The sequence below is a fragment of the Genypterus blacodes genome, unplaced genomic scaffold (genome assembly GCF_046128005.1).
Source record: "Genypterus blacodes isolate CSIRO-AG114 ecotype Tasmania unplaced genomic scaffold, CSIRO-AGI_Gbla_v1 ptg000152l_1, whole genome shotgun sequence".
Classification (NCBI taxonomy): Eukaryota; Metazoa; Chordata; class Actinopteri; order Ophidiiformes; family Ophidiidae; genus Genypterus; species Genypterus blacodes.
In genome coordinates, this window is record NW_027466954.1 from 869,734 (window position 1) to 897,381 (window position 27,648).

Here is a 27,648-nt window from a genome sequence, read left to right on the forward strand (position 1 = left end):
ACATAAAACAGATGTAATGATCTCAGCTACTCACCATTATACATTTCAATCATGTTTTACAAAAAAAACCTTATATATTTTGTAATAGATTTAAATCATGGCCTTGAAACAAAACAAAATCTACTTAATGTGCTTACACCTGAAAAAATTCACCCAAATGTTTCCACTTCTTGTTTCCTGTCTGAGAGCACATTGGAGTCACACACTGGATCTGAGGGTTTGTGAAGACTCCTGCACACAAGAAGTCACTAGCTTTGCCAATGTAGATCATCATCAATCAAAGAAACCAAAGAAAATCATTGTATTGTGTTGAAATTGAAAAATTCCTGCACAACATGACATGATGACATCACTGTCGTTTTATTGACATGCAGCTCATTCGGTGGTCCACAATGCAAACGTCTCATGGTACAAACCTCCACACATACATGAGCACAAGAGAAGTGCAGTAAAAAGCAGCAACCACTCTTATTTCCAAAAGTAGATGTATTTCACTTTAACCATGAAGAGCTTTCACTCCGAGCAAAGACAGTGGAGGACACGGCTGCAAATTATTTATCATTTGTCTGATTTCCCCATTTGGAATTAAAGTGAATCTTTTATGGACACTAATGCAACACACGCAAACTAAACTTAAAGGAAATGAACGGAAAACTGTGTGGCACTACACCATGCAGAGTGAAGGTTGCCTCATGTACATGAGTCACATGCATATACGTATGTCAAGACTGTGACAGCATGAGAGGTCCTGTACAAGCACACAAATATACATTACATAAGGCAGAATGATACAGGTATGCACATGTACGCTATATAGACTTTATAGGCTTATGTAACATAGATAGAAGTATTATATTAAGTATTATGTGACATTTATTTGTCTATATTAAGCTCGTGAGTCAAAGGTACATGTGGTTCTAAGTGTTGATTGGCCAGGTGAATGAAAATGTCAGAAATGATCCCATGTGTAAGAATTTCTGTTGATAACTCACAATAAACAAAGGATTTTTATAATTATACATTTTATATTCAAAATAATTACCAATAGTTTACCAAATTCTTATTGAAACAAATGAAACACAGTAGACCTAATTTTATTGTATTGTATTTATTTTATGTTTTTGAGCCCTGGTCATATTGGTAAGTGGAGTTAAAGCTTAGCAGCAGCTTTCATCCAAACATCACTGTGTCTCCCTCAAAGCCAAACCCTGGTCCACATCACAGCCTGCTGAATCATGTGTGTGTGTTTGTGTGTGTGTGTGTGTATCTTCTCAGCTGCTCAGCAGCACGATGATGTAGATGAGCAGCAGACAGATGAGGATGAGCGTGAAGTTGACGAAGAGCTCCTGCAGGTTCCTCTTGGCCTGCGGATTGACCTCGATCATAGAAGCTCGGCGGATGGCCGACTTGGTCATGTGCTGGACTCGCTCCATGGACACGGTGGACAGGCGTGAGTGGATGGAGGTCAGTCAGCTGCTTAGGTATGTTCAGGTGGAGGAAGCGAGGGGTTGAACTGCTCCTGGTTTTAAGAGTCCACTCAAGCTTAATTCAGCTGCAGGGGGAGCTGTTAAATAGTTGTAGGCTGGCCTGGAATGAACTGGTTTAGATTGGTCCCGGGTACACAAATATGGGAATCTCTCTTCTCTTCTCCTCTCTTCTCGTCTCGTCTCTCCTCTTGTCTGAGAAAGGGGGAGAAGAAAGAGCATTGTCTTCAGTTCAGTATAGGATATTCAGCCATAAGCTTTTATTGCCACTTTCAGCCTCAGTACCAACAAACATGTAATCCTCCCCCCCATGGTGTTTAACACATAATGTACTATAAACATATTGTGAAGTGAAGCCCATCTGCTGTACACTGGTTGTGCCCTTTACAATAAAAGTTACAGTTCTACAGAATATTTTCAAGTTGTGTTTGTAAAAAGAAATCGCCTGCCAGCACTCAGTGACCGGGTCTCTGTATGTGACCTTTGACCTTTGAATATCACAGTACACGTGTGACGATAAGAGAGGAGCTGCCGACCAGAGGCGCCAGCTGAACTGTGATGATGTGTGAAACCACATTCTTACGTCAGACGTGGAACAATAGAAACGGCAGCGATGCCAGAAACACAGATGGACGGAAACAGGTGATGAAGAAACTCATGAAATATTATCAGACTTAAATTCAAGGCAGAAAGGAAATGGAACATTTTAAAAGATGTGAACATTTTAAATCAACATACGAACATACATACAGTACAGTAAACATACATACAGACACTTAACATGAGCCAAGTTGTTAAAGTTTGATGATTACTACTTGAGTCTATTAAAAAAAAATACTAGAAAACATCCAACCACATTGTTTGGTTAATTCTACATATGTAGCATTTAAAAACGTTTAAATATGTTGTTAACTGAGTGTGAAAGCCTTGATAACAAACAGATCACATGACAAGCATGGAGGAATATTTTATTTTAATCCTTTACTTATTATTATTATTATTTCAGTAATTTCCCTCGGGATAATAAACTTTAATCTTATCGTATCTTATCTTACTTTCATCCTTCATATCAGACTTCTTCTATGAAGGCTTCATCTGATGAGGGTCTCATGGCATCAAAGTCACTCTGACATTTGAGCTTATGCGTGTGAAATTCTCCCCCCTCTGCCTCAGGTCAGCCAAGTCTGTCCTATCTTTAACAGGAACAATAGTCTAATGCACACTACTGCCCCCTAGAGGCTACAGAGCTCACAACAACCCACCACATCATCAGCATACTGATGATTTGACCGTTCTTACAGTCTTGTTACCAGGGAGACCTGAAATGGTTAAGTTTAACTGAAGAAGACTTTCATTTGTTTTATAATTTTAGATAAACATCACAAAGCAAAAGCTAAATTTCAGATCTTTTGAACATAGAATAAAGAACGACAGATTTAAAAACAAGTTCAAATTAAGGGTACCCTAACTTTTAGCCACATGTGTGTGTTAAAGGTGGTACAAAACATTCCTTTGTCTTCCTTTTCAGTTTGTTTTTCACTCTTTTGTCTTCCTCCTCTCATGCGTGCAGCTCCAGCTTATCTCTTAACACTTCAACACTTTTACACACTTGGCCACACACAGTTAGATACTGTATCTCCATAAGAGCTGTGTTTTTGTCAGCTGAGTAACTTCAAGCCTGTGACCTTTGGCTTCACTGAAGTGTCCTGATAGCTGCATGTGAAAGTAAATACATCAAGAACACTTAAATAAGCAAACCCTCAGGAATATGATGTGATATTGGTTTGTAGGCAGTTGGAAGGTGGTTGCTTGAGTAGTTGCTAAGGTGTTCTGGGTGGTTGCTAATACATTGCAAAGTGTTTGCTATGCCACTTAGAGGGTTAGGGTTAGTGGTTGTTAGGTGTGTTGCTATGGAATTTTGTGGGTTCCTAGGTTTTTGCTCAGTTGATGTCTTTGGAGATTGCTAGAGTGGTTGCTAGGGTGTAGCTGTGGTGTTCTAGTTGGTTGTTTGGTGGTTGGTATGGTATTCAGGGTCTGGTGTGGTTAGTAGGTGGTTGTCATGGTGTTTGTCTTGGGAAGCAGCTGCCCATATACTCATGTGTTGGGTGTGACTGAGACATCTGAGTAGAGGTGCTGTGTTGACTAAACATATCAAAGTTAATCTATAATCTATAATCTTTATCTTTACGCTTCAGGTGGTTGATTTGCCCTCACATAGCAACCATCAACATTAATTTTGCATTAAAGTTTGCTTTAGAGGAAAACATGTATGGCTTGCAGTCTTGTCACTAAAATGAAGATCTGTTGTCTTCTGTGGAACGTTGGCACTCTGCACATAATGATTGATGTGTGTGGCACCAACAGCAGCTCTCAGGTAAATGGCTTCATGCTACATCGACATACCACAAGCAAATACAATAGCTGATGTTAGAAGGCTGTACGGAAACACATAGCAGAGTCACCAGCATGTGACAACCAATAATGCTGGCTAGTCAAAGCTTAAAGACTGAAGTTAGAATCCTAAAATTGATCCCTGAGGTACTCCACACTTAATACATCAACCAAAACCAGTTGGCAAATCATCATCTGCTGCTCTCAGTGGCAGTGATTGCTTTGGGTGAGTTATTCAAAGATGCGATCTGAGAAAAAATACACTGTGATATCAAATACTGGGACCTGTCACCTCTTTTAAAGGTGCAGACCTCTGTGTATTGTGTTAAATCCGGACCTCAACATATTACAAATCCCAAATTAACCCCCAAAGTGTCCAAGGTGAAAATATCGATGGGATACGAGTGTGTGTGTGGAAGAGGTACTAAGAGGGAGGCTGTGTTAAAGCTCTAATATGCCTTTATGACCTGAAGTGCTGAATGATTCAGAGGGACAAAAGCTGGACAGGCGCCCAACAACATGCCTGGAGATTATTGGTATTTATTGCTTCAGGCCCCATGTGAGCAGCTTTGTGGGGTGGGGGTTTCAAGCCGTGCCCCCTTTGATGTCACTGGAGGATTTTGTCATCATGTTTTAGATGAAGGAGACACAGCAGCTGAGTGGTGAAGCCAATTCAAAGATTTCTTGAGCCGCAGTAACTGAAGTGGCCACAACATGCAATATGCCTAAAGCGTTAAAGTCTAGCCACTAGGGGGCGGTATAAAATAATGGCAGTAAATTGAATCAGATTTTTAAAGAGTTCCTCTCCATGTCAACATTTACATTACAAGAGTTATACGCCACCTGACACTGCCTGTGTGTGTGTGTATAGTCTGGGTCTTGTGGATGCCAGTCATGCCATGGGTGTGAGTTTAATCAGTGTGTCATCACCAGTAGCTGCTGCAGCAAATGATCCTGCATAGAAATGCACCCACACACACACTCTCACCCTCGATGAACAATCAATGATCAAAGGACATTATTGAAGCCTTTCACAGTAACCTACAGAGAGAAACGACTGAGGAGGTGAATATTGGGCTAAGAATGTCAAGTTTCCCCCGACCACAATCAAGTTCGGACTCAAGATGTGGTGTGTGTCAGGTCACGTCAGATGGTGCATGTGACTGCAGCCCTAGCCTATGCATGAGTCGACTCTATAGGGCTTGAATGGTTTCGGAAGGTTCTTTTAATCTCTAGTTTGCCAGTGTGAGATTCTGCCCGGTTGTTTGACTCAGGCCGGAATTGAACTGCTACACCCAAACCGGTTTTTACCTGAGATGTTTCTTTGGTGACTCACACAGCGTTGGACCGTTAAACGTTAAATTGGATTATAGTCATTTCACATGGTGGAAATTGCAAATAAACGGCTAACGAAGTCGTATGTACAAGTCGGAAACTTGCGATTTTTGATCCGATAAAACAACCTGGTTTGTTTCGGTTGTTGTTCCCACAGAACAGACGATGCCTGAGGCAATTCTATGTATTTCTTTACATGTATACTTCTGTTGTGTTTTGGTCATGAATTAAGTCCCATTGTTGAACAGAAAATGTAAAGCAACATTACGATCATGTTCACATACATCCATGTGAGTCTCCTTTGGGTTTGTTTGGATTCCTGTGGACATCCAAGGACGTTCTGATCAATTCTACAACTGATTCCACATTTCAAAGAGCAAAAAGGCAACATCAGCTGCAAACTTGTGTATTTATTTCTCCTAGCAAAAACGATGAAAAAGCTGTTTGGATAGAGCCGACGTGTCTCCCTGTGGTACTGAAATCATGTGGATGGGAACATAAGAAGTGGGAATGAATGTTTATCCCTCTGGGAGGTTCATTCCAGTTCACCCTGCTTTCCCCACCACCCGGCCTGTTTTTACTCTATGTGTATAATGATTTTTTCTGAGTCTCCGTACTTCTGGTGAACCCCGTAAACATTAAGTTAGATCAATTAGTAATTGAGTACTCTTTAAGGCAAACAGTTCAAAGGCTTTGGAAAAATTTGATCGGCCTTTACACGTTAGTAACCCGTGAGTAATTGCCTGGAAAATGCTTAAATATGATCAGAATTTCTAGAGGAATCCATTGTAATGATCCTTTCAACTGTAACAATTTTTTAATTTCTCCCTAAAATACCAATTTCACCAGAATGCATCCTGATGTATTTGGTATCTTTTGAAACTTTCTCTAAAGACTAAGTGCCTGATGAACTACATCACAAGTTAGATAATGTACAAACTCCACCAGTAGACTGCATTAATCCATCTCAGATGCTTGTACCTCAAGTGTTTAATTCTACATCTTATTGTCGCATGTATTTCAGTTGTTGCTGTACTATTTGCAGTGTTTAAGCAGTTTGATACAGAATCAATAAAGACAGACTGTGTTAGGATGCTGGTCTTACCTTGTAGACGAGAACAGAGCTGGTTGGTGTTTGGGAGAGAAATGTCAGATATGCAATGCTTCACTAGGCTGTGAACACAATGAGAGAGAAAGGGAGCGATAGAGAGAGAGGGAGAGAGAGAGAGAGAGAGAGGACATCCCACAAAAGATTTGGGATATGAGAGGTCAACTAGAAACTAGTGGTGTGTGTGTGTGTGTGTGTGTGTGTGTGTGTGTGTGTGTGTGTGTGTGTGTGTGTGTTTGGTTCATTTTATTGGCGAGCAAACTGGTGAATTCCAAATGTGTCTGCCCCACAGTGCTTCAGTAATCTAGTTATCTGTCCTAAAATGTTGGAGGCAGTTACATGCTGCTCTTGAAACGGCTTTTTTTAATTGAGTGGTTCTCAAACTGTGGTACCACTCAGAATGCCTCCTCCTGATTGTGCGAAATTATTCATAAATAAAAATCCAAAAAACTACTGGTGTCCAGTCCTCGTCAGAAATAAAAACAGAATTATTAATGGGACTTCCGGGTTATTGATTTCATACCCCAGTGTTTTTGTAATTTTTGTTATCCGTCTCAGTTTTTTGCCTGATAATTCAATGTGTACTAAACAATCTCCTCTGTGAATGCCCCAGATTTATTACTGCGGGTCTCCTGAAAATGTTTGTATTATATGTGATGCTTACTGCCAGCATGAGCTCAGTAGATCAAGAAATATGAGAACAAAAGTAGTATTCTTCACTCCCTGGTTATGTGGCAGCTCACATGACAAAGGCCACAGCTGACCAGTGATCAAATACAAAACCATATCAAAAACTTACCAAATATGGTTAAGACCGCATCGGTCGTCAATCAGTTTGCACAGCAGTTCTGCAGCAAGGGTGAGAGGTTGATGAATGTGTTTGCTTCACTACATTAAAGCATTGTAAAGGTTTCAAATAAAATACCTACATTCCTGTAATATTTGTCCTTTCAAAACTAGACCTGAAACTAGACTATTTTCAATTCTAAGCTTGAATATCATCTATCGACACGAGTCCGGCGTACTTTCAGGAACACATGAGAGATGATTTCTGTCACAACTCCCAAGATACATAATGAATACAGGTTAGGGCAACAGGATTTGGAGCTAATGAATAAATGTTGGGTCTGCGTGTGTGTGTGTGTGTGTGTGTGTGTGTGTACCCTCCCCACTTGTGAGAAATTGAAAGAGACGGGGGTTTAAAAAACTCAGGAAACGGTAAAAATAACCTCATGCTGTGGCCCAGAAAGCTCAGCATCTGCCTTATATGGAGCCTGTGCTTGTAAACAGGCTGCCAATCATGGGCATAAGTATTCACCAGTGAGCTTTGTTGTTTCTGCTCTTGGAGAACACGTTTCATATCAAAGCTGTACAGAGTAGAGCCTTCTCTCTGCGAAGCGTCCCTGTGGAGATTGCTTTAACATATGGACGGATATTTATGCAAGAAATGTGACAGTTAAAGTGTTATAAGAGTGAGTTACAGAACACAAAGAGGAATAGTTTATACTGCATAAAATAAGGCCCAATTAACATCTCTCATTGATTTATGATTTCTATTCAAACTTGTGATAGGTGTCGATGTAAATGCCAGCAGACTGTGTTTGTAGTCTGGCTCATATCCGGGTGTAAATGTGATCACCATTTGGGAAACAATCAAGATTAAATCCACCCACAAACTGAAAATTGCCCCCCAAGCTCTTCTTCCTGCTTCCTGTTGTCAATAAAGTTATTTTGAGTAGTAGTTGCAACTTGCTGCTGATCACTTTTTCTTGTGTGTGTGAGTGTGTGTGTGTGTGTGTGTGTGTGTGTGTGTGTTATAATTGTCACTTTCATCACAGCAACACTCAGAGGATCATGTGCTGCTTTCTGTCACCTGATGTTGACCTCTGTGTGGCTCTAACTCTAAGGGACACGGTGTTTTTGGCCCTGTCACATATCAAACACACCGCTGCTGGATCCACCGCCTGTAAACTTTATCACCCAGGTGTCGTCACGTTGATCCCATTACAGTGTGGACACAGGCTCAGGCTCCACACACACACACACACACACATACAAAATCATCTGTTTGTTATTCATTTCATCAAACACTTCAGACACCCACGACAACACGAGATAGATAGATAGATAGATAGATAGATAGATAGATAGATAGATAGATAGATAGATAGATAGATAGATAGATAGATAGATAGATAGATAGATAGATAGATAGATAGATAGATAGATAGATAGATAGATAGATAGATAGATAGATAGATAGATAGATAGATAGAGGGCAGGAGAAGCGGTACAAAGTAAAGGTTCACCCCATCAGCTGTGTTTACTCTGGAGGACTTATTGCTGCTGTTGGCAGCCTCACACACATTCTCTCTCTCTCTCCGTCCCCCTCTCTCTCTCACTTTCTCACTGTTCTCCAGATATAGCCAGCTATGTGGAAAGGCCTACCACCAGCCTTTTCCCAGAGGGCCTGGAGCCTCAGAGCAGGGTCAGCTCTCATACAAGCACCAACCCCCCTAACGCACCACAACTCTCCACTGAACACCAAAATGATCAAATGAGGGGATTTCATCATTCATGATGGAGCGAAAATGTAGACTTTGACCTGAGTGTGGCGCTAGACAGAGTATCTGAAATGCAATTGGCTCATCCAGCCATCAGGAGCAGCTCCGATATCGCCATTTTGCCAAATTGTTTATGTTAAGATTTGTCTGGAATCCAGCACCACACACACACTCATACAAGCTTGGTGGCCTTGTAGTTTGGACTCCAAACTACAAGTCCACCAAGCTTGTACCAGCTTGTACCACCAAACTTTGGAGCATCCATCCATGTTCCATCCAAGGTCCTCAAGTGAGAACCTGAATCCCAGCAGCCCCTGGGATGCTGCTCTGCTCAGGAGCTGATAAAGTGAAATTTGCCCTCAGGGATCAAAAGTGTGACAGGGAAAACCAAAGGAACTCCACTCGGCTGCTGAATGCTGTACCAGCTGCCAGCGCTCCCAATATAATCAAACAATTCTATTGCTGCCAGCGATCTAAATAAACTCCACAAAGCCACTGCAGCTCCCCTCTGTCATTTTAATATAAAACAATGCACCCAGTCCTTGGTATCCACCTGTCATATCTCCTGAATAATCCCCCTGATCCCACAGCCTAAAATAAATCAAGCGCATCCAATCTACTAAGTATGAAATACAACAAATCCATTGCACATAGCAGTCAGCTCAATTACATCTAGAAAATTATTCTACAAATCTATCACAGCTAACCAACAGTAAGCACAGCAGGCGTCTTTTGTAGCACAAATCCAGCGCACCCGATCTCTGGCATGTGTCTCTCACTCTGATAAAAGAACATAAAACAAAAGCCAGCCAGACTCCCAAAATAAAAGCCCGCAAATCCACAGCACCTGATCTGCGTCACCCAATGTCATATTGCTAAAATAATCACACAAATCCCGCGACTCCATTGGTCAGCATTCCCCCACGACTATCACTCAAATTCGGAATGCCCCAGGACCCTCAGTGTCTAAAAATAACATGAATACAGTGCCACAGAATGTTTGGATGGCTTTGTCCCCACGCTTATAATAGAAAACAACCTGGGTTTATTTTCTGTCAGATCTCAGACGCAACTTATGCTGTAATAGCTGAAGGAATAATAGTGATCAATGTCAAACGATAACATAGATGAAGTCAGAGGTGATCCAGCAGTTTTGGAGCTGTTGGGATGTGGGTCTGCAGTTCTTCTCTATATCCAGTCTTTGTGCTTAGCCAAACTAATCACTTCCCGGATCTCTGTGAACAGTGATGATGTCCATGAGAACATTAGAATATGAGAAGGTATCAGCGTTAGAGGAGACTCTAACTGTGAGCCGTAGACGGGGAGGAAGGATTCGGGCAGTGAAAGCTGCTAGAGGCATAACTTCATGAGCGTCTAACGGCCTGTCATTACAGCACAGTGGGCATTCTTTCCATTGATGCACTATTGTGTCATCACATTAAGACTATAAAAAGATTTTGTACTCACAAAGGTGCTTTGGAGGCCAACAGGCTGCACTTAGAGAAATGAATGATCATGTAACTGGTACAAACTGTGTATTTAATCATTGATTTATAAGCCGATACAATACAACGCAAGACTCAAATACGAATGTCATTTATTTGTACATTTCATATGAAACCAGCTCAGATCTCACATCTTAAATTTTCCTTTATTATATTTCAGCGAGTGAACATAGTTGACTTTGAAGGCTACGATATAGGATTGGTGCTTGGAGTTATAAGGGAGGCAGGCGGGTTCGGAGGTTCCTCGGGCCCTGAAAGAGGCTTAGGCCCTGCGTATAAACATGTAGTGTGACGACATGTAGCTCAGGGAGGAGTCACAGGAAGTAAACAATCGCAACAAGGAATTTTCTTTATTCCTGTATGAATTCTTTGCGAACATGTAAAGTTGCAGACTTATTAAAAACATGAGAGCCTTTAAACTTTTTTTCCCCAAAAACTTAGTAAATTGTTGTTTTTGTTCTTGTTATTCTTTATGAATGGATTTTATTTGGTGTTGGTCAGAGGTCAAGGGTCATGTCCAGGGCTTCGGTGTGCGGCTGAAAGGCCCTTGAGCAGGAATAGAGTTTAAAACCGCATCGCCCTATTTGAAGGACGTGAACATCGCAAAGTGTTTGGAATATCTGATTGGCCACAGGATTCTTTAGAACATTCTGATATGAAGATGGAGACATCTGACGGATTGTGGTTGGCTGCTGAGGTGAGACGGAGGGTTGTGATTGGCTGCTGGGGCTGATTTGTGTGGTCTCTCCTGTACGATTAAGAGTCAACTTGGCTGAGAGCAGTGGAAAAATAACTGATCTATTTATAAAGGCCCATTTAACAGAAGAGGGTCATCTGCTGTCCTTCAAACAGACACACACACACACACACACACACACAAATTACAGGTTCTTGGTTTGATTCCGGATGCAGAAAACACTTAATATTTTTCAGGTTTGTTTTGATCCTTAGATGCCGGGCTGACCTCAGTTCTTAAATCCCTTAAATCTACAGTCTCCATAAAAACTGATAAACCCTAACCAGTAAATGGATTTTTTTCAAGCTTTTGTCTACCTTCTGGGAATCAAACCTGTGTCTCCTCCCTCACGGCTTCAGCATTTGGCAAAAATAATCAGGAATTGCAATGACAACACAAAAGCATTTCTAATCACCAAATTAAATGATGAATTTTCAAATTTGAACATTTGCGGGTATTTCATTGGCTTCAGAACAGCTGAAAACATAAAAATAGTGATGTTTATGAGTTTGTCTCATGTTGACAGTAATGTCATAGTAACTCAAAGTAAAGTAACTGCAGCTGTCAATGAATGAAGCGAACATGCAGCTGCTGATATTTCACACATTTCTGTCGCTGTTATATCAGAATGAGGCTTTTTCTTAAAGCGGTGCCCCTAGTGCCCCTCAGGTTTATGCACATGTAGACTTAGAGCGCCACCCTGTGGATGGCGGCAGTCAAGCGTCTGCTATGGAAGAGCTGTGGGAGTTTTCTCAGGTCTCTCATAGGACATACATGACACATGATGTAGTCAATCAGTTTTGAAAGGGAGCACTTTTCCTGCATGACATTCAAATTCAAATGGAATTTCATTACATTACATTACATTACGATCATTTGGCAGACGCTTTTATCCAAAGCGACTTACATTACATTACCACCCTTCGCAGAGGGGGGAGCAATTGAGGGTTCGGTGCCTTGCTCAGGGGCACCTCGGCAGGGGCTCGAACCGGCGACCCTCCGGTTCCCAAGCGGAAGCTCTACCCACTGAGCTACTGCCTCCCTATTATATATTATATATTATCATTATACACACATTGGTATTATGTGAATACACATACAATAAATGAACATGTGCACACACAAACACACACACACACACACACCCTAAAGAAAAGCAAAAGCCAAAGCAGAAGAGAGAAGTGATGTTAGAGGATTTGAAAACACAATTGAGAAACAAAAGTGACTCCTGATTCTGAAACTCACAAGCATCGGACACCAACATACAGAGTGAAACAACGTTTTAAAATATATTTTACATTTTGATTATTTTTCATGGAGTGGACACAGAGTCAGAGGCAAAACTGTGACACAGAAACGGCCTCTGTGGCTTGGAGACCTGGAGAGGCCTACAAGCCACAGGGTCTGCCCCCATTGTGAAACTTGGTGGAGGATCGGTGCTGATCTGGGGGCGCTTCAGCAAGACTGGAATCAGGTCTTTGGTGAGGCACTTTCTCAGAATATGGACAGTAAATATCCCCCTTCCTGTTGCCCAGTGCTACAGCACCATGGCCTTTATTTCAGGGAAGCTAGAAGTTGCCCTAATATTACATTTTTTTTATAGCTACTAACCCATCAAGACAGGCGGATCCAGTTGGTTAGCCCATTCTAAAGGTGTGAAAAGTTTGAGTATTTTTTTTGTCTCTGAAAAAGCTTTTGTGCGTAGCTAACAAAAGAAAACACAACAGAAAGGAAAATTACCAAAATGATTGTCGACTCTGGAGGTTTGTCATAACAAACCACAAGTGTGTGTTGATGAGCCGTTTCCTTTTGCAGCAGTCACGCAGTAACACACAGCGAGGAGAAAACCAGGACACACAGAGACACACAGCTGCAACCGTCGCTCACTGCAACGTCTGAATGTTTATCTACTCACACCATCTCAGCTCTGATGTCTCACCTCCACAGGTACAGGGTCTGTCAGGAAGCTCAACCAGGACGTTTAACATGGAATATGTTTAAGAAGCTGGTTATACCTTCTTGGTTAGATCATTAAAGGTTTATCAAATGGGTTTATCATTCAATCAAACCTGTACAACAAAGATGAAACACATGATTGTTTAATTTTAAAGCCACAGTAGATGAAATGAAGTCCTTTTGAACACAAAACCAATTGATCTGGTTTCAGTCTTGATAAGGGTTCATTTGGTCGGGTCTGAACACAGCATTAACACTCAGGTGTACATCAGCAGCCGCACTCGCAGCTCTGTGGCACTGGCCAGGAACCACTTCCAAACAAACTCTGGGGCGCTTCAATTGTGGCGTGAACGCGAAGTTCCGTCACTCGTCTTGAACAAACCACGGCAAAGTTCACTGATGTATTGGTTCATCTAGATGTGGGGAGGGTTTTGTGTCGTTAGCGCTAATGCTACAGCAGGGTTCACATTTGTTATTTGTTAAAAAACTACTACTATTTTACTGAAACACAAACTTTTCCACACACATTTAATCCACTTTGATAAACCGTGGCAAATACAAAGGGTGGTTGGAAAAGCTCATAACATATCAAACTTTCCTTAACCATCGGCAGATGAATATGTTGAAGTATGTCATCTTATGTGCTTATTAGCAGCCCCTGGAAATGTGCTATATACTATTATTTATTCGTGCAATACTCTTATATCGCTCCATTATCCACAACCTGTGAACTATGTGGAGAACCTCCCGACACTATATGTTAACATATACAAAGCTCTGTCTTTGTGTGAGAAGCGTATGTAATGATGCTTTAAGTTAGCTGAGAGACCTCCAGTGAAAGTGACACAAGTGCACATTTGGAGAGAGGAGGAAACCTTCATCACGACAAAGACAATAGTTTAGTAGTATAGTCGTCCCATAGCTAACAGACTAAACTATGGCTTTGTTCTGTTGTTTATTACAGAAAGTGTTCACACGTGACTTTTCCTGACATATTCTGGTTAACTTGGATTATTTCCTGCGTGAAACGGAACTGGATCAAGTGGGTAAATGCAATTCAGACCAAAACAAATGACCTCCAGCTCTCAAAACATCTTTATACTTCTGTCAGACCCTTAAACTGTACTTTCAGTAACAATCAAAAAAACCTGAAAGTGTGAAAATACTTCTTCACCTGGATCAGTTTGACATACGGGGGAGGCCTCGCTTTTTGGATCGCTTCCTTTTAACACCACAGACACACACAGATACAGATTAACACACATGCACACACAGGAGTTCAACTTTATACGGCAAGACAGGAAATCACCTCAACACTGGTAGGCGTCTGCTCTTCTCTTCAGCTGAATGTGATGGTGAGGAGGATGAAGATGGCTGCTGTCTCTGCCGCCGCCGTGCTCCTGCTGCTCTGCTCCCTCGTCTCCTCCACAGGTGCTCCTCCAACACTAACTCTGTTTAGCGTGTGTATTCCATTATTTAAGCTTTTAATCATTTCATTTTCAATTCAGCTTCCATTTGAGCTTCTGAGCCGATACGTTCATGTTCACGCTCATCCATGGGAAGAAATGAGCGCTTCTTAAATATTCTTATTCTTCTTAACTGTAATTAAATTTTATTGTGAGATATAGAAACATTTTTAAGGTGAGATTCTGGGTCAAACCAAACCAAAAATGAAAGATTTAACATTATACAATAAGTAACGGTAACATTTTAATGTGTATTTATGTTACATTATGTAGTTTAGTTGGAAAATAAGTATGAAAATAATTAATCCATGTACAAATAAACAAATATATAAGTAAATTCTGTGACCCTGGATAGGATAGGCGGGTCCAGAGAATGGAGGGATGGATAATTAAGTCTTAAATGAAATGATAAATGATAAATTCACTTTTTAAAATTCACAATTTGTGAAAATCGATTACACACATATCTACTTCAGAAATAAATTTGTTGTGATATTATTATGAGGATTTTTTCAGGAATCAAAATCTCTTTCTCTCTGTCTGTCACACACGCACACACACACACACACACACGCACACGCACACTCACACAAAATGAATGTTATATTATTATTAACATTTCCCCGGTCATAAATAGGAGGAACAATGCAGATTTATCAACCTCTGTTTATATCTTCATTCCATTTTACATTTTAAACACCCGAGCGGTGCAGTTAAATGGCTTTGGACCGGTCTGTCCAGCACCAAAACCACAATGACTTGGTCCCACGTCTGTGAAGAGGTTCTGCAGGTTTTAATTGTGAACGTTGGTTTCTCACAGCATTTGGACGTAAAATATAATGAAGTCAATGTAACTTGAACTGCATTCCTATTCACGGTGGTTTACGTAGTGAGATGAAATGAACAGAAACGCTTGGCTGTGTAGAAGCAAAATACAAAGAATGTTCTAAAGTCCCGGTAGTAATTAAGTTATTCTCTCCTTGGGCCTTCGTCTTACCCAAGAAATCATTGATGTAAAAAAGATGAATGATGAAATGCAGGTGAAGGAATTGATCAAGATAATGAAATAATTATTCAAATTTTAATGTAAATAATCATAAATAAATACAAATACGCTTTAGAAATAGTTGAGTTTGTGTTTGAGTATCCACCTCAGTCAACACACTCAAACAGAGGAAGCTGCTGCACTGAAGCTTTTCATGGTTAAATGTCACAACTGCCTGTGTTCCAGTTTCCTGTGCAGGCTGCAGCACCTTTAGCTGTAACATTTAGAGGCCTAGGAACTATTTTAAGACTTTAAAGCCACGTCAGAAGAATCCTTCCATCACTCCCTCAAATACGGCTGTGAGGTTCAACACAGCAACTTTCCTTTATTAGAGGAAATGTTTGTTCGTTGTGTGTTTTTAGTCCTGTAACTTTATTATGTCATAATCACAAGATGAAAAGCCTTATTTACGAGGATTTGTGGAGATTAAACCTGCTTGTGTTGTTTTTTGTGGAGGATTTAAAACCTTATCCAGAGGGAAACTGTGTTGTGTTAAGATGTCGCACTGTTTTGAAGGTTTTCTGTATTGCTGCATGTGAAATTGAGTTCATCAGCTTTGACCAAAACCACCAGACAGAGAGTTAAACTTTAAGTATGGGAGCATCATTTCCTGTGGTTACCCTCACAGAAAAATGAAACCCTGTTCTGTGATCGCAAAGCCATTGTTTCAAAAGTGTTTTCATCCCTAAATCCAAAGAACACACACCATTTTCCAATCTGTTTTGATTATTTCATGACCAAAAGCCTACAAGTAACACAAAGTAAAGTTTGGACATATTTCCTATCAGTGTCGTTCATCCTCACTGCACAGTTTTATGACAGGAAATGTGTCATGTCACAGTCCACAGGGCCTGAGGAAGAAAAGCAGCCCCAAAGCCATGAACATCCTCCCACCACACGCCGCTACAAAAACATAGACGGTTCTTTCTATAGTCGACAAATGTCAAATGGGAAACGGCAGCGTTTCCCTTCAATGATCGTGAGCGAATAAAGCTCGCCAGATTGAGATCACAAGTCAACATGGAGCGGGCTGTCTGTGATCTAGTAGCTCTCAGAGAATGAATCAAAGTCCTGATGTCCTCAAATCTGTCTTTGTCTCTTGCAATCGTCCGTCTGCAGCTTTTAGGAATGAGCCTCGGTAATGGCAGCACGTAGTTACCGTGACGCTGAGCATGATTACTTCCATAGAGTCTCTTCTGAAGCCTTGTGGATAATCGTTTCGGTTGTTATAGTTGATTTAGTATCTTCAATTTTGTTGGCCTGATGGTGGCGCTGTAACAACCACTTTAACTTCTTTTGTGCATCGTACAATCATAGTTCATTTTTTCCTGTATTTCTTGGTTCTTGGCGGTGGTATGCAGCCTAACGAGTCAGTTCAAATTGTGACTCTGGAGACGATCAGACAACATTTGATTTCTACAAAGTAATTAAAACAGAAATCAAGAATTCTAATTTGTTTTTTGCATCTTGATTCTGTGTCATACTGCTAATATGAGCTCTGGTTGCCGAGTAGATCTGTGTGTAGCTTGACAGTAAGTAATGATCACCTCCTCTTCATCGTGTTGCATGCTGTAGACTGTGTGGTTATTGTGGCGGTCGGTGCACACACTCACAAGCTCACACTCTGAGGCTTCCTTTTCTGTTCGACAGCGCTGGTTTGGGAAATGAGTTCTCTCCTCATAACGCTCGGAGGTTTCACATTTGTTTGTCTGCTTATGCTTCTTTTTTGATCTCTCAAGCCAACATGGTGTCTTAATAGCAGAGAAGGAGTATTCTCAAAGTGAAACCATTTTAAAAGTGTTGAAGCTGTAACTCCTTTATTGTGGCGTGCATATAAATATATCACAGTGTTCTAAGCTTGAACTCATTGTGTTTTGTATTTCTTCTTCTTTCTTTGCTTTTTCTCTACTCCAAAGTTGCTCAGGAGGGATGTGATCAGCGTGCTGAAGTAGGCCAGAGCATCGCCTTACCTCTGAAGTACAAACTGGGAAAAGAAGACAAGCTGAAGTGGCAACAGGGGGACAAAGTCCTCGTCAGTCGGAGAGGATCTAAGTTTAACACTGGGACTCAGAGCGATATCACAGAAGATGGAAACCTGAAACTGACAAACCTGCAGAAAAGCAACAAGGGAACGTACAAAGCTCAGGTTCACAACCAGCTTGGCCAATCGATCTCAGAAAAGACCATCACTCTCTGTGTTTTTGGTAAGAAACAACAGATTTGGCTTTAGTTACTAAACTTTAAATGTATCTAATCTAATCTAATCTAATCTAATCTAATCTAATCTAATCTAATCTAATCTAATCTAATCTAATCAGAAAAGGTCCCAAAGCTTGCAGTTGACACACGATGTTTGGGAACTAATGTGATTTTTACGTGCAAGATGAATGCATCTCAGGTGAGAACGAACCACACAAACACAAACAACCTAATGTTAATACAGAGGAGAAATGTATCGCAAAATGTACATTGAGAAAACACTCCTGATCATATTTCAGTATTTCCTGACTGTACCTGTCATCAGTCATAGAATTAATCAGTCCACTGAGCCTTGTCCTGTTGCTCCTCCCATCATGTGTCCAGCTAAAGATGCTTCTGTTGCTTCTGTTGCTCTCTGTGGTTCTTGGATGATTTGTTCTTTTTTTATTTGCTCATGGATCTCTGAGGCAGCTGTCAAACGACCGCATGATCATTATGATTCAATTAGAGGAAAGTCAGCAGTAATGCTAAGGAGGTGAAGCTCAGAGAAAAGAGAAAGACATTAACGTCACACAGCCAAATGACTGTCAGGGCAGAATTCAGATAACATCCTCAGCCTCTAGAGGCCACTAGAGTCTAACTAGGAATAGATTTTCTGACTGGAATCTCCTGCTCATCCCTGACATACAGACTCAGGATTTCTCCCTTCGGTGGCTTAAGGACAAAAAAATGATTAAGGGGACAAGTTGGACTCTCCAGCTGCCTTCAGACCAAGTGGCTTCAGCTTCGTTCCAATGCGAAGTTTCCAACAGCGTCAACGAAGAGCTCAGCAAGCCTGTTGAGAAGCCCTGCAAGAAGGTTTCACCAGCAGGTTAGTGAGTGAGAGCAGTGTGAGTGAGAGCAGTGTGAGTGAGAGCAGTGTGTACTCCCTCCACTGTAGACCTCACCTTATTCTGCCTGGATTCTCAGGTTAAAGAACGTTTATGTCAGAGAAATTCAAAACAAAGGCTGTATTTCCTCGCCTCATATAAATTCCCTCCTATCTTCACCAATCATGGTATTTGTTTGAATCCCCCAGAATTGATGTGTGTGTGTCTCTGTGTGTTAATTCTAAAACACATAAATGATAACAGAACAGGCCAGCGTCACATATTGCGGACATTCAAAATGAAGGTAATAATATAATGACATCATGAACCCTGGGCCCTCTGCAGGTGGATCTGGCTCCTTTCTGCCTGATAAGATATTTGGCCTTGAGTCGTGGCTCATGCTGGTTGTCCTGGGAGGAGGTGGAGGTATGTAGACATGTCCGACTTCTTAGTCTATATGTGGAGCCTTGTGTATATGTTCTGTGTCTCTGTCCTCATCAGCTCTCGTTCTGCTGCTCATCATCATCACAATCGTCTGCTGCACCAAAGCCAAACGTAGGAGACGCCATCAGTTCAAGGGTGAGTCCCAAACTCTCACTACTGCCGCCTGACGCCTGCTGACTATATTCTCTCTATAACTATTTTTTGGGGGAAATACTGGAGCAGGGAATCTACATTTTGTTCGTTTTTACCCTACAGAGGAGGCAGAGCTTCGTTTGAATTGGGACACTCAACAACAACAACAACAACAACAACAACAACAGCAGCAGCAGCATGGTCATGCACATCGTCAACAGCAGCCAGGACACACCGGTCCTCGCCCGCACCGGTGCAAACCTCCCAGTGAGCAGCAGCAAGCCAGAGGCCCCGCCAGAGGCCCCGCCCCCGCCGGCACCAACCCCCGTCAGCCACGCCCCTGCCCCAGGACCCCCGCACAGGTATGAGCACCCTACAGTCTGCAATTGGAGACACAGAGGCCGAAGATCTCTGACGTCCCCCCCGTAACCCTTTGTCATTCCAGGGCTCCAACGCAGTTCATAAAGACAAGGAAGAGCAGCGGCCTCCTCTTCCTCAGCCCAGGAGGGAAAATCCAAGGAAGGATACCAGAGCACGCAGAGTGTGACGCCACAACTCTTCCGCTTATTTTCCTCTTTAATTTTCATTCCCCCTTCCCTTTACATCTTTGTGATGCAACACACAATATTCTAGTAGTTTATAGAATTAATTGTATTCACATTACTATTAGTCATATAATCGTCCAAACGTTTCTTTCCACACAGACTGTAAAGAATGTCAGGTTTTTCATCGTCAGTACTTCTTCTTTTATACTCATTCATGTCTTTTGTAAAGTGAGCATAACTTGTTTATTTATCATAAAAACATTTCTACACACGTGCAACACAAAGTTTGACAAAAGAACTCAGGGACGATCTGCTGAAGAATAACTGAAGTGATGGGAGTGAGGTTTTGTTCTCAGAAACGATCCACACACACAAACACACACAGAGTCTGGGGTGTGAAACCTCTGGAAGATATGAGTTATCACTTCTGCAGCACATCATCACAGCTTGGAGAGGCTGAGTGCGTGCATATGTGTGTGTGTCTGTGTGTGTGTGTGTGAGACATATCCTGTGTCTTTTTAATGTGTTTGTGGTTTTGAAGAACCCACTCGTTGTGTTTGGGGTTTTATTTTGCAGTAAATGTCTCCATTACTCACTTTGTATTGACTTTGTTCATAACGTCCAGTGAGTCTACAGAAAAATGTGAAAATGTTCATCTACACTTAAATGAAGATGTCAAACATTCAAATGAGAAACATCAAGTTGTCAAGTGTGAGTAAAATGTGATGATATTATAATGATAACATTTGGAATGAGGAGAAACAAAAATTTACCAAATCCAAAGTAAAAACAGCATTTAACTTTGCTGATTGTACTGTTTTAGTTTTATTATTCTGCATTCATGGGAAATAAAGCAGAGAGTGAGACTGTGTTTCCATTTGTAAAGCCCATTACACCCAGCAGGTTACCTCTGTTTGAGAATGATTTAAAGTTCAGTCTTAAAAATGTCAATCACGTCTGTATGTGGAAATTAATGATATTTAAAAATCTTTAAATAGATAGAATAGAACGATAAAAAAATAAAAAATTGGTTAAGAGTAAAATAGAAGTGGGGAATTTGTGAATGAAAAAATCAGGTGAGAAACATTTAAGGCGACTGTGACAAACCAAAGATTTCAGGCCTCCCTTTTTCCGTTTTTCTCGTTCTGCCCATTGTCCCCACTAGATGGCGCGCTGTCCCCACGTTTTCTGCTCCAGGCCTGCACAGTGGAGGTGACCCTTCACTGAGATGACTCAGGATGAGCCTCATTGCGACCTGTTTGTCTCCCCACAGTGTCCATGGGTTCTTCCCTCAACCTCGGCATTCCCTTCTACTTATTCTCTGTATTGGTTCATAACTTCTTGAACAATCCTGGGAGATTTAAATGTTCATCTAGACACCATTGATCAGGTTTAAACCTATTCAATATTCTCCTAATGTGAGCTTGTGTCCTGTGTTTGGGAATTTCAGAACCCACAGAGGAGAATTCAGACAACTAAAGCTGATTCTGACATCTGTAGCCTCAATTTGACTGTTTAATACCAAGAAAATCCTTTTAAAAAGACTCCAGGCTGTAAGCAGAAACTCTATTTAGACAATCAACACATGTGAGGAACTCTGGGACAAACTGCTGCATCTTCATCCATGACCATAATCACAGAGGAGGCAGTTTAGAGTGAAATGGACAAATTAAATCAAGAGAGAGGAAATGAAAATTAGCCCGTTTGCCCCTGTAGAAAATTTGAGAAATACTAAAGTGAAGAATCTTCCATCCGTGTCACATTTTTGTTTGCACTTCTGCGTCTCCGTGGTTCTCTCAGGATGAGTTATGTTGCTAATTCCTCAAACGGATAATTACCTCTAAAACAATGGAAGATGGATGGATCCCAGAAAAAAAATCTTTATGGCCCTTCAGCAGACAGAGGAGGGAGGGCCGGTGAAAAGGAGATTTATCCTCTCAATAGGGAGCGGAAAAAAAGAAAAAACACTCGGACCGCTGCCGGAGCTGCAAATGTGGGGTTGACCGGGAGAAATCTGCATCAGAATACACACACACACACACACTGAGGGAGCGTGAGCAGGCCAGATTTGACAAAATGTGGAGAAAAACAAGAAACTCACATCCAAACTACAGATCACAGATGAGCAACTGCAGAAAAATGTATCAGTAAACAAATATCAGAAGATAACACATCAAAATAGCACCAGACAGAAATAACACACAACGTTCATATTGTAACATAAGTCACATGTCAATCATTCAAATCACCGCCACGGTCGTGAACCCATCAGCCTGGTCAATGACTGACAGGAAATAAAAGGTAGTGAGATAAGAGTGTGTGTGTGTATGTGTGCGAACGGATGTGTGGCGACAGACGCTAAGTGACCACATACAGTACAAACATGTTGATACCCCACACACACACAAACACACCTTTTCAAACAGGTTATTTTGAAGCATTTAATTGTGGGGGTTTGACCTTTGACCCTCAAACTTCTCACCTCCGCCCAAGTGTGTCTCTGTGCTGTGACCTTTGACCCTGCTGGCAGGACTGTGTATATACACAGCATGAGGCGGGCAAAACGAAACTGGGTTCAATCCCAGTTCAGACCAGGACCAGATCACAAAGAGCAAAACTGAGACGGCTTACAGGATTATTATCACAGATACAAAGTTTAATAATAATAATAATAATACACATCTTATTTTTCCGTTTTACAATCAGGTTCATGTATCTACATTAATATCATAAAACCACAAACGTTAACATTATCCTGCCACAATATTTGTGTAATTCATTCATTCTCAAATTCTTCTCTGAAATGATTCATTCTCTCTCTGTCTATCTCTCTCTCTCTCTCCCTCTCCCTCTCCCTCTCTCTACCTGGGACCTCCCTCTGTTGCTCTCTCTCCAGACCATCACCTAACTTCCGGCCACCCTCTCTCCCTCTCCCTCCCTCTCCCTCAGCGCCTCTCTTTCACTCTCTCTCTCTCTCCCAGTCTCATTTCAATCCCACGTTGAGCCGGTTCGGTGTCAGCTCAGTATGGACCGTGGAAATGCTCTGACCGGGATCCGGATTCTCTTCTTGCTGGATCAGTAAACGCGGTGTGCAAACGTTTTAGATCGCGGTTCCAACCGGCGTTCGGTGCAGACTGAGAGCAGGAGAGAGTTTGCCTGGATTGTTCCACAGCGGCGGGAGAGGACCGGGACTCACCCCCCGCACAGGACAAAGGAACCGCGGGGAAAAAGAGGAGAACACATCGGTGCGAGAAGACAGCGACGAAAATGGCTAATTACCTCCTCCCGCTTCTGTTTGGAGTGTTGCTGATCGGTAAGAAGCGCTTCACTGCCTCGCTGTCCGACACATGCAGCTCTCCTCCGGTACGGAGAACATGGCGCCAACCTCCACCAGGAAATCAATACATTTAACGTTTCCTCGCTTTTTGGCTAAATAATTTGCAGTGTCAGAGAAAAATTGAAGCATTTTCTATGTCTGTTACTCCCGCTGGTTAATTCGGCGTGACTGGAACAAACCAACCAGCAGTTAATTTACATAAATTTCCAACTTTCCCCTTCTTACTTCCCCGTACCTGCGGCGGTGGACTTTGACTGAAGAAGTTCGTGAGTTTAGCCATGGAGCCGTCTGTAAATAGGGCTAATGGAGAGAAAGACGTGTGGTGTTAAGTGTGTTTAAAATGCCGAATTGTAAAATAAATCCTACTCTATGTCGTTACCGTTTTGAATTTTGTCTTAAATTGCGTTTTTGTGTGAGAGCAAGTAGGGACTTAAATTGGCGGATTCCTATATGGAGTTTTGTGTCGCGTCACTTTCTGTCTGTGGCATTGTGTTCAGGGATTACCGTAACCACATATGATCTCTTCCATTGTATTGAAACTGGTTCACTTTTATCTCAAAAGAGGTGACGCCTTCCCGAAAACCAAAGATTAAATGTTATGGTACTTTGCAAATCCTAGTTAAATAGAGTGCATTAGGACTTAAGTAGGACTCGACATGCACCTGTCAGTCTGTTTGAAGACTTGAAACTTGGTTGTAAGTTTGAAAACAACGACGCCATGTCAAGTGAAACGCCTTAAATGCAGCAGGAATGTGTCTGACAGAAGAGTGACAGAACGAAGAGTGATATGGAGAGAGTGACGAAGGCCTTTGGAAAGTGAGAGCAGTCCGTCATGTGTGAAGCTTTCCCTCCGTCCTGATTAGTCTTGACCCTTTACTTACATTAGGCCCAATTAGCCATCATGAGGTGATGAGAGGTGATGAGCTCTGACTGTGGCCCATTATCTCTCTGTGTTATTAGCCTCATCTATGCCCCGTATCCACAACAGGGGCCAACCAGGGCTCACTCATGCTGAAGTTAGTGTGTTTGGGCATTACACACTGGCTGTCATAGGGGCCCCTCCTGTGTGTGTGTGTGTGTGTGTGTGTGTGTGTGTGTGTGTGTGTTTGAGAAAGTGGGACCTGGCTTAAATTAGTGCACCTGATCAAATGTCACCAGCTCCCGTGTGGGCTTGTGTGTGTTTTCTGTGTACTGTATATACTGTGTGTGTGTGTGTGTGCGTGTGTGTTATATCGCTCTGTGCAAAAGTCCCTTTGGTCAACGAACCACTCTTCACAAGCTGTGTTCAGTCACCGTACTTCCACTCTTTCACACTCGTGCTTTAAGCGATTAGTTTGATGGAGGAATGCATTAAAGGTATTTCTGAAAAGTGGATGTTTGACCAGCTCATATGATACACTTCCCCAAAATGTGTCGTACTCGTAGATGATCTGCTAGCAAAAATGATAAAGGTCAGTCAGCAAACACAGGTTCTCTGCTGGCTGCCCTTCATCCTTCCCCTCTCCTAAAGTGAAAGTATGTGCCGTTATCCCTCACATTGAGCCTTTGCCTGAGGGCTGGAATGAAGAATGAAGCAGTCGGACGCAGACTTGAGTAAAGCCTGAATTGTTGTGAGAAAGAGGGTTTCCACCTCCCACGACCTGTGTGTCAGATGAAACACACAGCGGCCTTGAGGGCACTTTCACACATTGTGCCTTTAGAGCAGATAAAGCTCTGCACCATGGGAGAGAGAGCAACAAAAGACAATGTTGTCCGGGAACTCCAGTCTGGTTAAAGCCGGTGGTCTCCTCTCATCAGGAACGTCAACTAGTCGTGATTGGTCAACGTTGAAAAGTGAAATGTTGTGAAGTTGCTATTTTGGCAGTTCTGTCCAGCTCCAGCACAGACGGACAGGCTGGAAAATGATTTGTGAAATCCACATACTCGTCACCCGGCCAAGTAACTTGAGTCTTTCATTTTTAGCGATGAGTAACCTCATAAAGCTGACGTGGTGGGGAAGAGCCACAATCCTACTAGGTCCACCTTTGAAATTCACACTATCGGACTATTATCTTTTCTGTCTTATTTACAAACCAAATTCTTCTTTTTTTTGTTAAGCCTGCGACACGTTGGGTCACTGACAGTCAGAAGAAGACATCATCTTAGTCAAATCACCTTCCGAAACAGACGGCTTAGTGCCATAGAGCAAAGGGTTAAATAAAAGACGACCCATATTATTAGAATAGCAATTAAGCCCCCTAGACAGATTGTGTGAGTCTAATCCAGGTCATGGGCCTGCAGAGTTGAAGTTCACCTCTCTCTCTTCCAAAGTTCTCCCTCCGCCCACTGCTTCCCTCTCATTCCTTTGCTTGTCCGCCTCTTCTGTGCCAAATGCGGCATAAACGAACCAAAGTTCTGTTTTGGTCCATCCGCACAAGAGAATAGATGCGCTTGCAGGATTTAAGCGGTTGCTTAGCAATACGGCTGTAATCATAGTCTCAGTGTGTCATTCAATCCTCTGCCCGGTGCGCTGGATTTACAGCCGTGCTTAGTGGGGCTGTGAGCGAGTGTGCAGTCCAGGTCTTTACAGGTCCGCTCGGGAACCCAAGTGGGATTGGGTCCCAAGAATGCTCAGTCTAACAGGGTCAGATCCCGTGCCAATACCCTGGCTTCATCACCGAGTGCTTCTGTGTGTTGGTATTCTCTCCCTGCGTGGGTTCACACGCTGGGTTTTTCCGCTTGTCTGTTTGGGGTCGAATCCAGAGTTTTTGCCCGTCGGAGCTCTGAGCTACTACACGGAAAACCCTAAAGATGTTGTGGTGCTGAAGCAGGCGTCGCCCACAGACACTCATCATACTGGATTTTCTGGAGTTGATTGAATTAGTTTGTCAGTTCAGCTCAATGTGTAGCAACAACCCCCAGGCAGTGGGTGCAGGTCTGCTTTTCTTTTCTTTTTTTTTACTTGCCTTATTTCGCAAGGTTTGAAATTCAACACGGTGATTAATTTGTCGCTGCTGAAACGATATTTTGGCTGTCAGGTTTGATGGGACGAGAGGGAGAAACTGGAGATTGCGACACATGAAAATAGCTGATGACTGGAAGGAAACATCCCAACTGCTGCCTCTGTATAAACCTGAGTCTGGACTTATTGAATTTCAGGAGCGGTGGAGTTTGGTTAAGCGACTTTGACCTTATTGACCTTTAAATGACATTTGTGTAACGGGCTGCTAACCCCCTGCTCGAAATCGCTGATGGAGAAGGTAAACTGAAACCTCTTAGGGGTTATTTCAGGTTGGACTCCTTTCACTTTCTCCACCGTCTGTCTATTCCAAGATGGATGGACATGAAACTCTTACCGCACTCGATACTCCTGAGTATTTGTAGTGGCTGTGATTAGTCCAGGTTCCCATTCAAACAAGACCATGTGTCATGTAATAGGGAGATAAATAAGTGAATAAAGCAAGCAGAGGCTAACTGGATCTACTTACTTTGTACCCCTGGTGGTCGTTTCCAAACTGCTACATCGAGTGTAAGTCATGAAGAAATTATAATTACATTCCCTGAAGTGTTGATTTGTTTTAATTATCAATCTCAACGTCTTATTGGAGACTCATTTCACAGTTGTTGTCAGTTACGTAGATACCATCCATATCCTCGTCTAGTCTTGTGTTTGTAGGTTGGTTTGTAGACATGGCGCTTTAATCTTCACAAGTTGAATTTGCTGCTGGTCCGTTTGGCTCAGCGGTGTTGAAGGAAGGAAGTTGTTTGGCGTCAGATTGTTTAAAGCCACAGCTGGCGGGCGTGAGTCAGAGTCAGACTGGCAGCAGCAGCAGCAGCCTGTCTGACCGCTGAAGCCACAATCATTACAAAGTGACTAAACCGATTCTGTGTGTGTGTGTGTGTCGCAAAGACGACGGCAAAGTGATTCAAACACTGAAACGTTTGGATAGCGTTTGTTTCACAGCTGTACAACTATACTGAAGACGTGAGAGAAGAAGTTGGGTGACGTGTTAGAGGTTCTAGTAATGGTGATGTTTGATTTCTGTACATTTGATCATATTTCAGGGGGAATCCTCAGTTTTCCGTTGTCGGCTGTTGTTTAATCCTAAAGCAAATGTAACTCAACCCTTCCTCCATCTGCTTCACGTTAAATCCTCCCAGCAGTTCATGGGGTCACATCCCGTCCGCTCTCCTCCCCTTATTGGGATGAATGTTGAGTTTCATTCATTGTGACTTAATTGCAAATGGACTGGATCAAGTGTCTTGTGACCTTTTTATGTGTGGGTCACGCCCCGCTGTCCTCCAGTGCGTTTGGGAAGCTTTGTGTGATCTGCGCTCAGAGTGTGGATAGAAGTCGTTGGCAGGAAGCAGAGTCGGGAGTCGAGCCGGTCGGACTCGGCTGTGCTCCTACATGCTTCTCTCAGCTGGAATGTCTGTAGATGTGTGTGTGTGTGTGTGTGTGCGCCGCAGGATTTTTCTCTGCATTCATGACTGGGGAAGGAATCCCAAACTAGACAGCTTGATGTGACAAACCTCAACGTGAAACCAAGCAG

General features: G+C 42.3%; 3 protein-coding genes across 3 annotated transcripts in view; 2 read left to right on the top strand and 1 right to left on the bottom strand.

The window, feature by feature from the left end:
- Positions 1 to 165: 165 nt before the first annotated feature.
- Positions 166 to 6,439, bottom strand: pln2 (phospholamban 2). The gene is made up of 2 exons (XM_076165943.1): positions 6,316 to 6,439; positions 166 to 1,679 (listed from the first exon to the last, which is right to left on the bottom strand). Exon 2 carries the CDS (start codon positions 1,431 to 1,433, stop codon positions 1,272 to 1,274), a length of 162 nt encoding a protein of 53 aa, XP_076022058.1. The 5' UTR covers positions 1,434 to 1,679; positions 6,316 to 6,439; the 3' UTR covers positions 166 to 1,271.
- A 7,893-nt stretch (positions 6,440 to 14,332) lies between these two features.
- LOC143012678 (uncharacterized) lies at positions 14,333 to 20,645 on the top strand. Its single transcript, XM_076165942.1, has 8 exons — positions 14,333 to 14,510; positions 17,507 to 17,794; positions 17,909 to 17,988; positions 18,480 to 18,660; positions 19,004 to 19,084; positions 19,160 to 19,237; positions 19,358 to 19,596; positions 19,680 to 20,645. The coding sequence occupies exons 1-8, from the start codon at positions 14,432 to 14,434 to the stop codon at positions 19,779 to 19,781; spliced, it is 1,128 nt and encodes a 375-aa protein (XP_076022057.1). The 5' UTR covers positions 14,333 to 14,431; the 3' UTR covers positions 19,782 to 20,645.
- A 2,044-nt stretch (positions 20,646 to 22,689) lies between these two features.
- Positions 22,690 to 27,648, top strand: part of ptgfrnb (prostaglandin F2 receptor inhibitor b) — a 37,480-nt gene continuing 32,521 nt past the window's right edge. The window contains exon 1 of the mRNA XM_076165891.1: positions 22,690 to 23,092. Coding sequence (XP_076022006.1) covers positions 23,047 to 23,092 — 46 coding nt within the window. The 5' untranslated portion in view covers positions 22,690 to 23,046. The remainder of the gene's footprint in view (positions 23,093 to 27,648) is intronic.

Coding starts and splice junctions, on each gene's coding strand:
- pln2 (XM_076165943.1), bottom strand. CDS start 1,433: ATGGAGCGAGTCCAGCACATGACCAAGTCGGCCATCCGCCGAGCTTCT.
- LOC143012678 (XM_076165942.1), top strand. CDS start 14,432: ATGGTGAGGAGGATGAAGATGGCTGCTGTCTCTGCCGCCGCCGTGCTC. Junction 17,989..18,479: donor GCAAGATGAATGCATCTCAG/GTGAGAACGAAC, acceptor CCTGACATACAG/ACTCAGGATTTCTCCCTTCG. Junction 19,238..19,357: donor GAGACGCCATCAGTTCAAGG/GTGAGTCCCAAA, acceptor TTTACCCTACAG/AGGAGGCAGAGCTTCGTTTG.